The sequence below is a fragment of the Mauremys reevesii genome, linkage group 7 (genome assembly GCF_016161935.1).
Source record: "Mauremys reevesii isolate NIE-2019 linkage group 7, ASM1616193v1, whole genome shotgun sequence".
Lineage (NCBI taxonomy): Eukaryota > Metazoa > Chordata > Testudines > Geoemydidae > Mauremys > Mauremys reevesii.
This window is the reverse complement of record NC_052629.1, coordinates 39,398,377-39,412,265: the sequence shown is the minus strand read 5'-3', so window position 1 is coordinate 39,412,265 and position 13,889 is coordinate 39,398,377. Positions and strand designations below refer to the sequence as shown.

At 42.8% G+C, this 13,889-nt stretch overlaps 1 protein-coding gene across 8 annotated transcripts in view; it reads right to left on the bottom strand.

Annotated features, from left to right (window-relative positions):
• Positions 1 to 13,889, bottom strand: part of MICU1 (mitochondrial calcium uptake 1) — a 238,456-nt gene that overhangs the window by 16,995 nt on the left and 207,572 nt on the right. For all 8 annotated transcript variants that reach the window (XM_039482943.1, XM_039482939.1, XM_039482940.1 and 5 more), the window contains one exon: positions 9,554 to 9,662. In XM_039482943.1, coding sequence (XP_039338877.1) covers positions 9,554 to 9,662 — 109 coding nt within the window. The remainder of the gene's footprint in view (positions 1 to 9,553; positions 9,663 to 13,889) is intronic.

Here is a 13,889-nt window from a genome sequence, read left to right as displayed (position 1 = left end):
AGGCTTGGTCTTAATTTTGAGATGTATCTTAATAGAGCCAGTCACCTTAGAAAGACAGGACCATTTCAGGCACTCTTCTGCATAGGCTATTTAGAAAACGGAGAAAAAAAGCAGAAACAGAATGAAATTTTGAAGTGAAGATGAGAGAAAGTGGCTCCTAGAGTATTTCTATGTAATTGCTTTTTATGCAAAGTCCTTTTCCATGCTGAAATGCCAATGGTGACAGAGATTCAAATCACCTGTCTTACTACTGGAGAAGTGGTCAAAAAACTGAAAAACTGTGGTCATCGTACAGCTGTAGCTGTTCAAGATTATGATTTTGGACTGCTGTGAAGAGAGATCAGATTAATCCCTTTTATCTGCCAAGCAATCCTCAAGGGCAAAGGGGAAATTTTGAAGGCAACTCTTAGCTAAAGTCTATTGCTGTTTCTATTTGGTTGTAAGTACAAACCTTGAATATTATACACAAAATGACAATTACAGACTCTCTCTCAGTTTGCCTGCACTCTCTTCTCCCAAAACATCATGGCTTTTAAAATAACTTCACTGTCTCTCAACACACACGTTAATGTACTATGAAAGAGATATATTATAAATATTGTGTGTATATGCATGCAGACCCTCTGCCTTCAGACCCCCATCCCTGCACCCAGACCACCACCCACTGAGCTCCCTCTACTCAAACCCCCACCCCGATGCCCCACACCCTGCACCACCCTGAGCCCTCACATCCAGACCCCCAACTAACTGCACCGACCCCCTGCCACTGAGCCCCCCATACCCAGACCCCTCCACTGAGCCCCAACCACCTTCACCTGGAAGCCCCTGCAGAGTCCCCTTGCCCCAGCACCTGGGAACACCCCCCCCCCAATGAGCTCTGTGCATCCAGATCCCCCCACACCTAGATCCCCCACTGAGCTGCCTGCATCCAGATTGTTCCACACAGAATCCTCTCACCCCACATCTGGATGCCCCCACACTGAGCCCCTCCACACTTGGATCCTGCCTGCCCCACACCTGGTGCGCCTGGCGCAGAGCCCCACGGTGTTCCTGGGGAAGGCCCAGGCCTTGTGCTGCGTCAGGGTGGGTGCAGGCTCACCGCTGAATCCGTGTCCCGGGGGCGGGGGGGTGCTGCAGGATGATATCCCACCTTCATGCACCCAGTGGTCTGTGCTCCCCACTGCCATGCTGAGCCTCTGCATTTATTTATTCACAAATAAAACTTGCAGAATTTTAAAATATTGTGCCCAGAATTTTTAATGTTTTGGTGCAGAAAGCCCTCAGAAGTAATATATACACAAAAAAACAGAGGCATCTGTAAGCTTTTCAGACCATGGACTGTATCTTCATATGTTTGTACATTGCCTACACACTGTAGGGCTCTGATCCTGCCTGCAGCCTCTGGGTGGGAGTAAGTTGGATTATTGTATTCAGCATTTCTATGGCCAACAGGGTGACTACAGCAAAAACCTCCTTAGATCAGCAGACAGGGAAACCATGTCTTCTTTTAACGCTGTAAACCAATGACACTGCCTCGTAACCATTCAGAACACATAACTTGGACTACATGATGATAATTGCTTTGGTTGAGCTGTCCTAAAGTCTTATGCAATTAACTTGGAAATAGCAGCAACTACAAATGCCAAGATATTGATTATGTATTTTGCAATAATTTGTCTATGTCTCTACGCAATTGCTGTTTCCTGAGTATTTATACAATATTCAGAAAAATCAAGTGGTTAAGGTATGGGAATTCAGATCCAATAAACAAGTATTACCATGGCTTTGACTCACCTGATAAATGCTTTAACAGCATTATTCTGTAATGATTAAAACACAGTACAGGGAGTCAGGAGATGAGAGTTCTATGCCTGGCTCTAAGCTTTAAATGATGTGACCTTGGAACAGTCACTTATCTTTGTATCTCAGGCTTTAGCCATCTGCAATGCTTATCTGTCTCATAAAGTTGTTGTGAGATATAGTTCATTAATGTATGGAAAGCTTTTTTAAAATAGTTTGGGTGAACTTATTTCCCAGATAATTTGCATTTCAGTTTTATGCAAGTCTTCTATAAAACTGTCAGCGTACACATTTTAAAAAGTTACTTTGGGAAGGATATATATTTTAATTGCTATAATTTAACCTTTGTGCAAGATCTTTAATTTCTGAGATCAAATGAGACCTACATTTGCTGTAATGGCAGTATATAATTTAAGTCAAGTTCTTCAGGAATATGTATTTCCAAGTATTTAAACTCTGTCTAGGCCTTTTAAATTTAAAGAGTTCTCTAAATATGCCTGACCAAAGTTAGCTATTCCTATCAGCAATATTTCTGATATACTTCAATCGTTTTTCATACCTCTATTTGCACAATTATGCAGAGGGAATTGAGACACTCTATATTTAGGGTCCACGGTAGCACCTGGCCAGCATGCTTGGTCCCAGATACTGCTTGGTGAAAGTCAATGCTAATAAGAGGCTGCACATGTGGACTGAATGAAGTCGGTATAAGAGCTGTGCTCTAACAAGGGACTGCATAAATAGGGTTTGGGAGGTCAAATAGACTAGATTTAAGCTCTATTTTCTGACAAGACTACATGGAGAGTGCAGATACTTTGGATTTAAGGGCTTTCAGAGATAGCCAAGAGTGACTTGGCTAGTGAAGATTTAAGGGTTTCACTGATAGAGGGCTAGCTGCTGTTTAACCAGGGCTGGCTCCAGGCACCAGTGCAGAAAGCAGGTGCTTGGGGTGGCCAATGGAAAGGGGCAGCACATCCAGATCTTCGGCGGCAATTCGGCGGACCAAAGAATGAAGCGGTGCGGTAGAGCTGCCACCGAAGTGCCACCAATCTTTTTTTTTTTCCCCTTCTTCGCCGCTTCGGGGGGGGGGGGGCAAAAAAGCTGGAGCTGGCTCTGTGTTTAACATCTGTGTTTTTGATAGGGACAATTTGATTCTAAGATAGGATTAAGGGGGCAAATATGCAAAATTTGGATACTACACAAGCCCAAGTTTGCTGACCTTCAGAGCATACAAGGAAGACCTGCCTCTTTTCTCAGTCTTCTTGCCTGCAAAGAGTGATTGTGGGGTCAGTATGTTTAAGGAGGGAGCATCATTTTGGTCTTTTGTATTTTTCAATATTATGATGGTGCCATCAGTTTTCGCCTAATTTAATGACTTTTCCTGGCCTTTGTGGTTATAAAGAAAACCTTCTGAATTTGACAGGATGCCGTGCAGTCTCTGCAGACAGACAAAATTAATAGCTCTGAGAGCGATGAACCAGCTCATTCTTCTAAAGGGTGCGTTATCACTGAAGCTTCCTGGACAATAACTTAAATGTCAACACTACTACATAACTCTGGGAGTGCTGATGGAGTTCAGCAGATGAATTCACTAGTGAGGTATGCTTTAGATACGCAATCTATCAGTATTTCTGTGATCACTGGAAGTCCATCTTTGTGAATATTTCATGTTTTGAATAAATACTCAAGCCATACAAATTAGCTATGATCCATTAATATAGGCATTACTCTGTAGACCAGCTAGCCAATGGCAACAATCCTGACAGAACCTGAGAGTGTTGCCATCAGGGTAAATTAAGCTGGGACAAGGCAACTGACTACTCACTCAGTGATAGCCAAAGCCTTCAGGAATATGACAGCACTGAAGAGGCAGTGGATACAGAATGGTTTTTGTTTTTTGTTGTATGAATGATAGTATTTTAAACAGCTTATTGAGGAAAAATCTAATATTCTTTTGGTCATGGACTGATCTATAGCATTCCAAATTTCTAAGAGGATCACAGAGTAAGTGTGGGACATGCATGGGATATGATCTGAGGGGCTGTTTGCTAATTTACTGTACAATAAGGTACTGTCTTAAGTGAAATATTTTTGCTCTTGCAAAATTTTAAAAATCGGGTTATCAGGAATATAAGAACAAGATTTTTCTGGCCACTTAAAGGCTGAGAACTGCTGCTCTAGAACCTGGCTAATGGGGGGCAGGAAATCTTGGCACACTCAGGGGCACAGGGCTCTGAAACCCCCAGATACTTAATGCCCCCCTTATCCTAGCTCACATGAGGGCAGAGACAGACTCCTCTAGAGGGGTAGGGAGTCTCAAATCCCAGCAAACACACACCAAGTAGGGAGAGAGTAGGGAGTGGGGCTGCGGATGGAATAAATGGGGCAAAGGTGCTAACATAACCCAGTCACAGTCCAACATTAAACAGCGTTAAATAAGCGTTGGGGTTTGGTTAACCGAGACCACAGCCTACTTAGTACCATGGCAAACACATGATTTAAAAAAGCTTACAGAAAAAGATACAGAAAAGAAGGAACAACAATTAAAGCATTTGAATTGTGAAATATTAAGTAAGGCTTTCATTTTAACATCCCTTGTTCCCTTTCCCTTTAGCTGGACTGCTGGAGAGAGTGTGTTTAGGAGGAACCCCCCCTTGTTTAACTATCTCTGGGATGGTATCAAAGATGGCAATAACTGTCATTTTGGGGAAAAGAGAAGGAATTAGCTAGATGAGCTGGAGCTGCTGCTATTGATGTTAAAACACAAACTGTCCTTCTAGGGAAAAGAAAAGAAGTTGAGATGAGCTAGCGCTGTTGCTGCTGCTAAAACCCAATCCCATTTCATCCCAGGTGCTGTTTGGGATTCAGATGGAGCCTGTAGAGGTGGCCATGTTATCAGGGTCCCTCTCTCTGGCCTGGTCTGGTTAGGCATCTTTTAGGATTAGAATGAAGAAGGTCTGGGGTCTCAGAAGACACTGGAGGTGGCAGCCACAATGGTGAATTTTGCTTCAGCCTCCATCTCCTCTCTGTTCTTCTTTCTCTCCATCAGTTCATTTTTTGTAAGGATCCAAAAAGGGAATGATGGGTGAAATAGTTCATCCACTCATTATCTGGTCCACTAATTATACCTTTACCCTGATATAACGCTGTCCTCGGGAGCCAAAAAAATCTTACTGCGTTATATCGAACTTGCTTTGATCTGCCGGAGCATGCACCCCCCATGGAGTGCTGCTTTACCGTGTTATATCTGAATTCATGTTATATTGGGTCACGTTATATTGCGGTAGAGGTGGTCTAATATCTGACACACAAACCAATTTTGGTTCATTAATTTCCAGTTCACGTCTTCTGTTTTTATTAAGCACCATTTCAGCATAGTCCTTGAATTATATGGTGATATGTTATGTTTCCACTAATTTAGTCTAACTGTCTGGTTCTCTTGCACCTGTTGATCACATTCTTTATTGAAAATAACTTGACCTACTTTCCATGGTAAATTCTTAAGTAAGCAAAAGTTACAGACCAATTGTCATAATAAGGCTCTGACTTCCCATATCCTGGCACACACTAAGAAGGGGAGAATGTGGGACTCACAGGCAATCCCTCTACCCCTGTTCTTCCCCAGTCCCCCTGCCACTTACCTACATGTTCCCTTTCTAATGTCCCTCCCCTTCTCACTGTCCCTACCTCCCATCCCCATTTATCCTCCTCTCCCCATAATTTCCCCTCGCCTTGATTCAGTCTGAAATCGCTCACCTCTATTCTCCCCATTCCTCCCCCTAAAATGCCCCTTCATATCAGCAAGAATTCACGTCCCTTTTAAAAACAACAAAAAGTTTGTTTACATTCCTCCAAACTCTGATAGATTTTAGCAATATGACTCTCAGCCTTTTCCAGATTTCTGCTCAAGGTAGGACTTGAGCTGTCGCTGGGGAGGGGAGTGGCCTTTAGAGCCTGAACTCCAACCTCAGCCACAATATCTACACTGTTATTTTTAGTGCCAGGGCATGAGCCCAAGTCTCTGACCTGGGGTTTGAGATGCTCTGCTGTGGATTTTAAAATGCAACATAGACTTATCCTGTGAGGCTTCCGACCCAGACCCTGCTCCACCCCTGAGCTCATTTGTTAGGTACAATTTCTGTATATGATTTTTGCTTATTTGCGATTTAAGAATTTGTTGCCATTGAATTTCTGGTAGCATAACAGTTATTTCTAAAAAACGCAAGCTTGAATGAATAAATTCATGCACTATTCCATGGTTCATTAAAGTACGTATCCTACCATTCTTTTTAAAAACAGGGTCTAGTTTAAATTAAAGGTGAAAAACGTCAGTGAAGCAGGAACCTGCTGTGTCTATTTTATGCTACTAATTTTTTCCCCTTTCAGTTTATAAGACTTCTTGAATCATAAAAATGGGTCAGTCTGCTGCAGTAGTATAGGAACAATTTATTTAGCACATAAGGCTTATGGTCACTTTTAACATTTTAATTTTAATAGTCAAAATAATCCCATTCTTTTGGCAGTCAGATGAGTGACTTTCCTGTGGTATATTAATAGAGATATAAGCATCTTTATGAGAATTCAGCTACTAGAAAAGGTGGAACAAGTGTATCCATTTACTCTGTGTGGATTTGATGCTCTGGCTAGGAGAACACATTTATATGCTAAGAACCATGTAATGTGCAGATCGTTTGAGCATAAATTCCTCATTAACACACTATCCACTACTAACTCTCTCAAATCTCAGGCCACCTACAATGAATTCCCCTTTCATTGTCAAAGCCTCATCCAACTCCTGAGTGCCAACACCCTCTCCACTTCCCCCGCTCCAACCTCTCTACATACTTTTCTGGATCAAACTTCAACAATACTCTATCCAGCTGCCAAAACATCCAGCTTTCCCCAAAGGTCTATATTAACTATTAATATGAAAACCTCTGCTACTCTAAATATTTGGAGGTAACAAACATTTGTAGGTCAATACCAACCTAGACAACACTGCAATGATTGCTTTAGTCATGTTCATATTTAATCTACCACAGTCCTCCAGATTTTAATCTACCTGAGCCTGTGGCAGAATTTCCAGTTTACTGTATCATGGTGCAGCAGAAACAGAGTTCTTTGGCCTGTATAGCTGATACCAGTTATCAGAATGATATTAGCTATACTTGCAAAAGGAATTTTTTGTCAATATAACTGTCTACACTGGAGCTTTTGCCAACATAGCCATGTCTGTTAAGGGTGTGATTCTCTCTCACTCCTAGCCAACATAGCTATGTCAGCAAAACTTTTAAGTGTAGACCAGGCGAATATGGGGCATGCTACTTTCCAACCAGGGGATTTCCAGGAGGAATGTTGCAGAATCAACTCTCTAACTGGTTTCTAATCTCTATCAAGCTACACCTATACTACAGTTTGTGACCCTACTGCAAGTCATGTTAATTGTCAGCTAATTTGAGTTGGCTAAAATTTGTGCTACTCTAGACACTCCACAAATATTAGTTCCAGGACACAAATGTTTGTGGTTTACCCTAAGCAGAATCCTAGATGAGGCACTGTCAAAATATAGGATTTCTCTGGACGATTATCAGATCAGAGTAGTTGGTGAGTAACTAAAAGTTTTACTTGAAGTTAGTCTGTATTTCAGTAACTGCACACTGCTATTTTACACACAGTGTTCCAGTTAAAAGATCTTTCACTATGCTCATTCTCTTTATTTATTTATTTTAATTCCAAGAAGATGTTCCCACCTGTTGGGTCCCATTTGACTTAAAACACCTAAAATACATGATCTCAACTATAAACTAAGGCTGATCTCAGTTAACAAGAGCATCTAAGAGCAGAGATGCAAGTTGAATTAGTGCATGTAATAGTCTTAAAATCTTTCAGTATAAGCCCCCATTCACACCTTAATGCTCCCAGAATAGTAATGGCTCAAAGTTATAATTTACTGGTACAAAGTTTCACCTTTTAGCTGATTAAATAATCTATAGCTTTTATATACAGAATGGGAGTTTTCATTAGGATTTGAAAACATTAAATTAGTTTGGGACGTGGTATGTTCCCAGTCTTACCAATGAGTTTTACAAAAATTACTAATCTGAAAAAAATTCAGACTCAAAACAAGTATGTAACTGTAAAAGATTAAAAAAATTAATCTTTTTTATGGGTAATACAGAAACAATGAACTTCAGTTTTACAGTGCAAATTTTCAGATCATTTGGTGGATTAGCTAAGCATCGGAGGAAGGTGAAAAAAGAAGGGGATGGTTATGCATGTTTAATAGATTACATTGTTATAATGGTTCTCAGCTAAGTACTGTATTATTGCCGGCTCCTTCTGGAAGGCGTTTTCCATGTGATGACGGTGGGATATAAAGTAGACATTATTTGATTAGGAACTATACCACTGTGTGCCCTCTCTTATAGATAGTCTACACAAGGACTGGGCCTTATACTTGGTCACAAGTAAAAATATGTTCTATCTGGACTTAAAAAAAAGCATTTTAAGAGAATCTGCACTGAAGTTATTTTAATTCTCTGACTCAGCTTTGAGAGATTCAGAAGTAGAAGGCAAAAGTCAGCACTGGGTCAAGGAAGGGAGAAGAAACTAGATTTTTACATATATTTATGAAAATTCAGAGATATATCCCAAACTGAAATTGAATGGTCAAGTTTCTTTCCTTCAATATGATGAACCCTGCGGGGCCCCTTTCCAATGCTCACCAATAGCTCCCTCCTTGTCTTGGATGTTGGAGAAGAAATTATGAGTATTGTAAGAGTGCATGGCAGCTCACAGCCCAATGCAGAGTCCTTGCCCAGCAGAGCTTATGATCTTTGTGGTTCAGATATTAAGGTTTCCAAAAATTGCCTGGGTAGCATTATTTCTTCTTTTCCTCTCTCCACTTGTGGCTGCTAAGGGGGGCTGCTTCTCATGTTTCACTATGCCCCAGACCAATAAGAGCAAGATGATCTCTGATTAAATCTGTACTGAGGACTTCATAAGAGCAGGAAATGACTTTAATACCAAAAAGTTGAGAATCACTGATACTACAGTGATCTTGGTTCTTCTGTTCCCATTGGAATGAGACCGTCTGCACATCCCTACTTTCAGCAACAATTTTCCTATCTGTTGTAAAATATACAAAAAGATACAGCATCCCAAGTCCCAGCATCATGTCTAAAAGTCCTATCAAATTAACCCCCACCCCCAAAAGGCTCCAAGTCCATCCCTGTTGCAGGTCTGGGGGATAAAATGATACTCACCCCAAATGTTGATTTCTGATCATTAAAAGTAGCATTTAACAAATTCATAAGATTTGTATAACGAAGCCTAAAAAGTTGAAAGCAACCATTTGCAGAATGCACTGAATCACGACATAAATTACATAGAATACTATGTAGGAAATAAGTAAGGTAGAAGGGAACACACATATTAGATCTGAATGTTATCTTAGTCAATTTGTGATGTTTAGAGCCTGTAGATCTGTTCAAACAGCCTGAAAAATTCAAACAGGAAGTAAATTTCAGCATTTTTTCCTTACACCTAACAGAGGACAAATCCAAAATCCCTCTTTTTCCCACAAACAGCTGCAAGTTAAAACCTTCTCATGACAAGAGAGGAAACATATGATTTTAGTGCACTTTTTATCCATCAGAAAAGCCTTGCTGAACAGCTTCAAGTTTGAACATCCTGTTTTAATGGTAAAAACACAGGGAAAAAAAATCCCAGCAAGCTCACAAGCATTTAATACCTTTATCAAGAGAAGCTCCAGCCATGTGGTAAAAGCTCAAAGCTGTGTCCACATCATTTATATTCTTCAGAAAAGTAAAAAAGCTTTCCACCTCCGCAAACGTCAGCCCCTGCAATAGAAGAAACAATTTTTTTTTAAATGGTTAAAGTAAGGAGACAAATAATGAAATAATTTTGATAGGAAAAAGTCCCAGTGAGAGCAAAGATGATAGGTATGTCCAAATGGGAATTCATGTATGACTCTCCATAGTGCATTATATTAAATCATTAACTGGGATTATATACAGTTTAAAGTCTACACTTGCAGTTACTGAAAAGTCAATTAGCTACCGACATTCTTACTGCCTCCCTTAATTGAAATTTCTCTTTCTGCAGTAATCCCCATTACAATCCCATTGTCTCCTTACCATGAAGCTGATGCCAGCTGAGGGGGATAGGCTTAATACAGCTATTGTAGGTCTCCCTGTGCCTAGCCATTATTTGTTCTGATCAACATTATGGGCCTGATTCTCATTCACACCACCCAGACAGTATAAAAGGGCCTTAGGGTATAAAAGAATCAGGCTCGGTATGTGGAAGAGTCAGTGGTGATAGAGAAGCTGAAAGAAAAACCACCACCATTCGCCCTGCTGACAACCACTTGCCCAACAATGTGATCACATAGCCAGTGCACTCTCAAGATCCAAGAACTTGCTGCAAGCATATCAGTTTATACCCCGTATGGTCGTTAAACTTGCACCAAGGAGATCAGATGGTTGACACTCTAAAAATAGAGCCTTAAGGACAAATTTAGGAATCTCAGCGGTGTAAGTAAAACTCCCCTAACACTTCAAGTCACTTAGGGTATGTCGACACTGCAAAGAAAAACCCACGGTGCCGAGTCTCAGAGCCCAGTTCAATTGGTTTGGGCTTGCGGACTCAGGCTGCAGGGCTAAAAACAGCAGTGCAGACATTCAGTCTTGGGCTAGAGCCTGGGTTCTGAAACCTGGCAAGCAGGGATGGTCTTGGATCCCAGGCTCCAGCCTGAGCAGGTACACCTACATTGCTATTTTTAGTTCCACAGCCCGAGCCCCTATTGACCTGGGCTCTGAGACTCAGCACCGTGGGGTTTTCTTTGCAGTGTAGACATACGTTTAGACTCCCTTACATATAATCAGAGGAGGCGTACATTAGCGAAAATTACATGCTGAGAGAGAGCAAAAGCGAAACTAGTCTCATCATACTTTAACTTTCTTCTGGTTCTTTGGTATGTAAACTAAATCAGATGATATTCTCTACATGTTGACAGAGTGGTTGTGTCAGGTCTAAGGCTTGATTCACAATGAGAATTTTGGAAATTCTCCCACAATTGCTCTAGCATTGAGGCAGCTCCACTGGGGCTGGCACCCAGGTAAATACGAGTATAGAGTAGTTACTTGTCTTTTTACCACCGTGTCTAGATTTGTTCAGAGTTGGAGGACACAGTCAGGTGATAAACATAACCAAGCCCTATCTATATTAACCCTCATATTATTTATTGCTAGCACCAGTGGAACTGCATCAGCGTGACTCTCAAAATCTTCACAGTGTAAAAGCAGCCTAAGTGAACCTAAATGAGCACAGGTCTGACAGTAAGGGGCTCTATATTTCATTACCTTGCCTATCACCTCTGAATTTGGCTCTTAACATGATGAATCACCATGCCAGCCTAAATTCAAGTTTCCTCTCTATTCTACCCAGCAAGAGAGAGAATGCTAAAAATGGGGTACCTATAAAATAAATATTTTCACTGTTACGATGAAGATAAAAATGTCAAAATGAATACATTCAGCTGGTGAATCCAAATTAAGCTGTAAAATCTATCTTAACACTGTCTGAGGCCTGGTCCACACTAGGACTTTAATTCGAATTTAGCAGCGTTAATTCGAATTAACCATGCACCCGTCCACACCATGAAGCTATTTAATTCGACATAGAGGGCTCTTTAGTTCGACTTCTGTACTCCTCCCCGATGAGGGGAGTAGCGCTAAATTCGACATGGTCATGTCGAATTAGGCTAGGTGTGGACGGAAATCGACCTTAGTAGCTCCGGGAGCTATCCCACACTGCACCACTCTGTTGACGCTCTGGACAGCAGTCCGAGCTTGGATGTTCTGATCAGGCACACAGGAAAAGCCCCGGGAAAATTTGAATTCCTTTTCCTGTCTGGCCAGTTTGAATCTCATTTCCTGGTTGGACATCGGGGCGAGCTCAGCGGCACCAGCAACGATGCAGAGCTCTCCAGCAGAGGAGTCCATGCAATCTCTGAATAGAAAGAGGGCCCCAGCATGGACTGACCGGGAAGTCTTGGATCTGATCGGTGTGTGGGGCGAGGAGTCTGTGCTTTCGGAGCTGCGCTCCAAAAAACGGAATGCAAAGACCTACGAGAAGGTCTCCAAAGCCATGAGAGACAGAGGATACAGCCAGGATGCAACGCAGTGCCGCGTGAAAATGAAGGACCTGAGACAAGGCTACCAGAAGACCAAAGCGGCAAATGGATGCTCTGGAGCCTGCCACCACTGCCCCACCAGTGACCGTGGACTCTGACTATGGGATAGTGTAGACGGCCGGTTCCTCAGCGATGTTCGCGGGCGGGGAAGATGAGGAAGGGTTTGTGGAGGACGAGGCAGGCAACAGCGATTATAACGCTGGTTTCCCCGACAGCCAGGATCTCTTCATCACCCTCACGAAGATCCCCTACCAACCCTCCCCGGCCATTAACCCGGACCCTGAATCAGGGGAAGGATCAGTCGGTAAGTGCTTTAAACATGTAAACTTTTATTATTAATGGAACAGGAATCTGAACTATGTGAAAAGGAGGTCTCTATATATGGGGATAGAACAGAAATCCTCCTGGGAGATCTCCACGAAGCTCTCCTGGAGGTAATCGAAAAGCCTCCACAGGAGGTTCCTGGGGAGAGCTGCCTTATTGGGTGCTCCGTGGTAGCACACTTTTCCGCGCCAAGCTTTCAGGAGGTGTTCAGGGAGCATTGCCTCCCCGAGCATGGCTGCATAGGCCCCTGGTTTGTGATGGCTTTCACGCAGCATGTGCTCTCTATCTCCTTCAGTGACCGTCCTCAGGGTGATCTCGCTCGGAGACTCCTGCATCTAATTAGGGGAATTACTTTAATGTTACGCCTGGTCCAAAGTATTTTAAAAAAATCTCCAGACAGACGGCGTAGCAGAGACTCAGCACGCTGCTGCGTGACAAGTATAACAGAAAGCCAAAGAATCAAATGGACGCTCATGGAGGGAGGGGGGACTGAGGACGCAAGCTATCCCACAGTTCCTGCAGTCTCCGAAAAGCATTTGCATTCTTGGCTGATCTCCCAATACCTGTACGGTCAAACACATTGTCCGCGGCGGTTCAGGGCATAGCTCGTCAATGTACCCCCCCCCACTCCCAGAAGGAAAAGGAAAAAAAATCGTCTCTTGACTCTTTTAAATGTCACCCTATGTGTACTGAATGCTGCTGGTAGACGCGATGCTGCGGCACTGTACTGTAGCATCCTCCCCCCCGCCTCATGGGTGGCTGACGGTGCAATATGACTGATATCCGTCGTCATCATCATCAGCCTTGCGGTAGATGGTGTAGTGCAATACGACTGGTACCCGTCCTCGTCATCAGCCCATAAGTAGACGGCCTGCTAACCGTCTTCATCATAGCAACAGGGGGCTGAGCTCCATCAGCCCCCGCCCTTCATGTGTAAAGAAAAGATTCTGTACTGCCTGGACTGTCATAGCAGCAGGATGCTGTTCTCCTCTCCCCCACACTGCTTAATGTCCTGTCTGGACAATCAAAGCAGCTGGAGGCTGCCTTCCCCTCATTTCATTTCACTAACAAGTCACTGTTTCTTATTCCTGCATTCTTTATTACTTCAGCACACAAATCAGGGGACACTGCAACGGTAGCCCGGGAAGGCTGGGGGAGGAGGGAAGCAACAGGTGGGGTTGTTGCAGGAGCACCCCCTGTGAATGCCATGCAGCTCATCATTCCTGCATAATCTGACACGGAGCGGCTGTGCTCTCTGGTTCTCTGATACAGTGGATCTCTACTACACTTGCCCCATATTCTATGCAGGAATTATTCTATTTTTAGATACCATAAAGGAGGGATTGATTCGGGGAGTCATTCCCAGTTTTGTCTTTTGCGCCCCTGGCTGATCTCGGCCAGGGGCACCTATGACAGCAGCAGAAGGTATAATGCAATACGACTGGTAACCATCATCACCTTGCCAATTTACAATGGCATGGTAGATGGTACAATATGGCTGATAACCATCTCTGCTGTCATGCAAAAGCAAATGAATGCTGCTGTG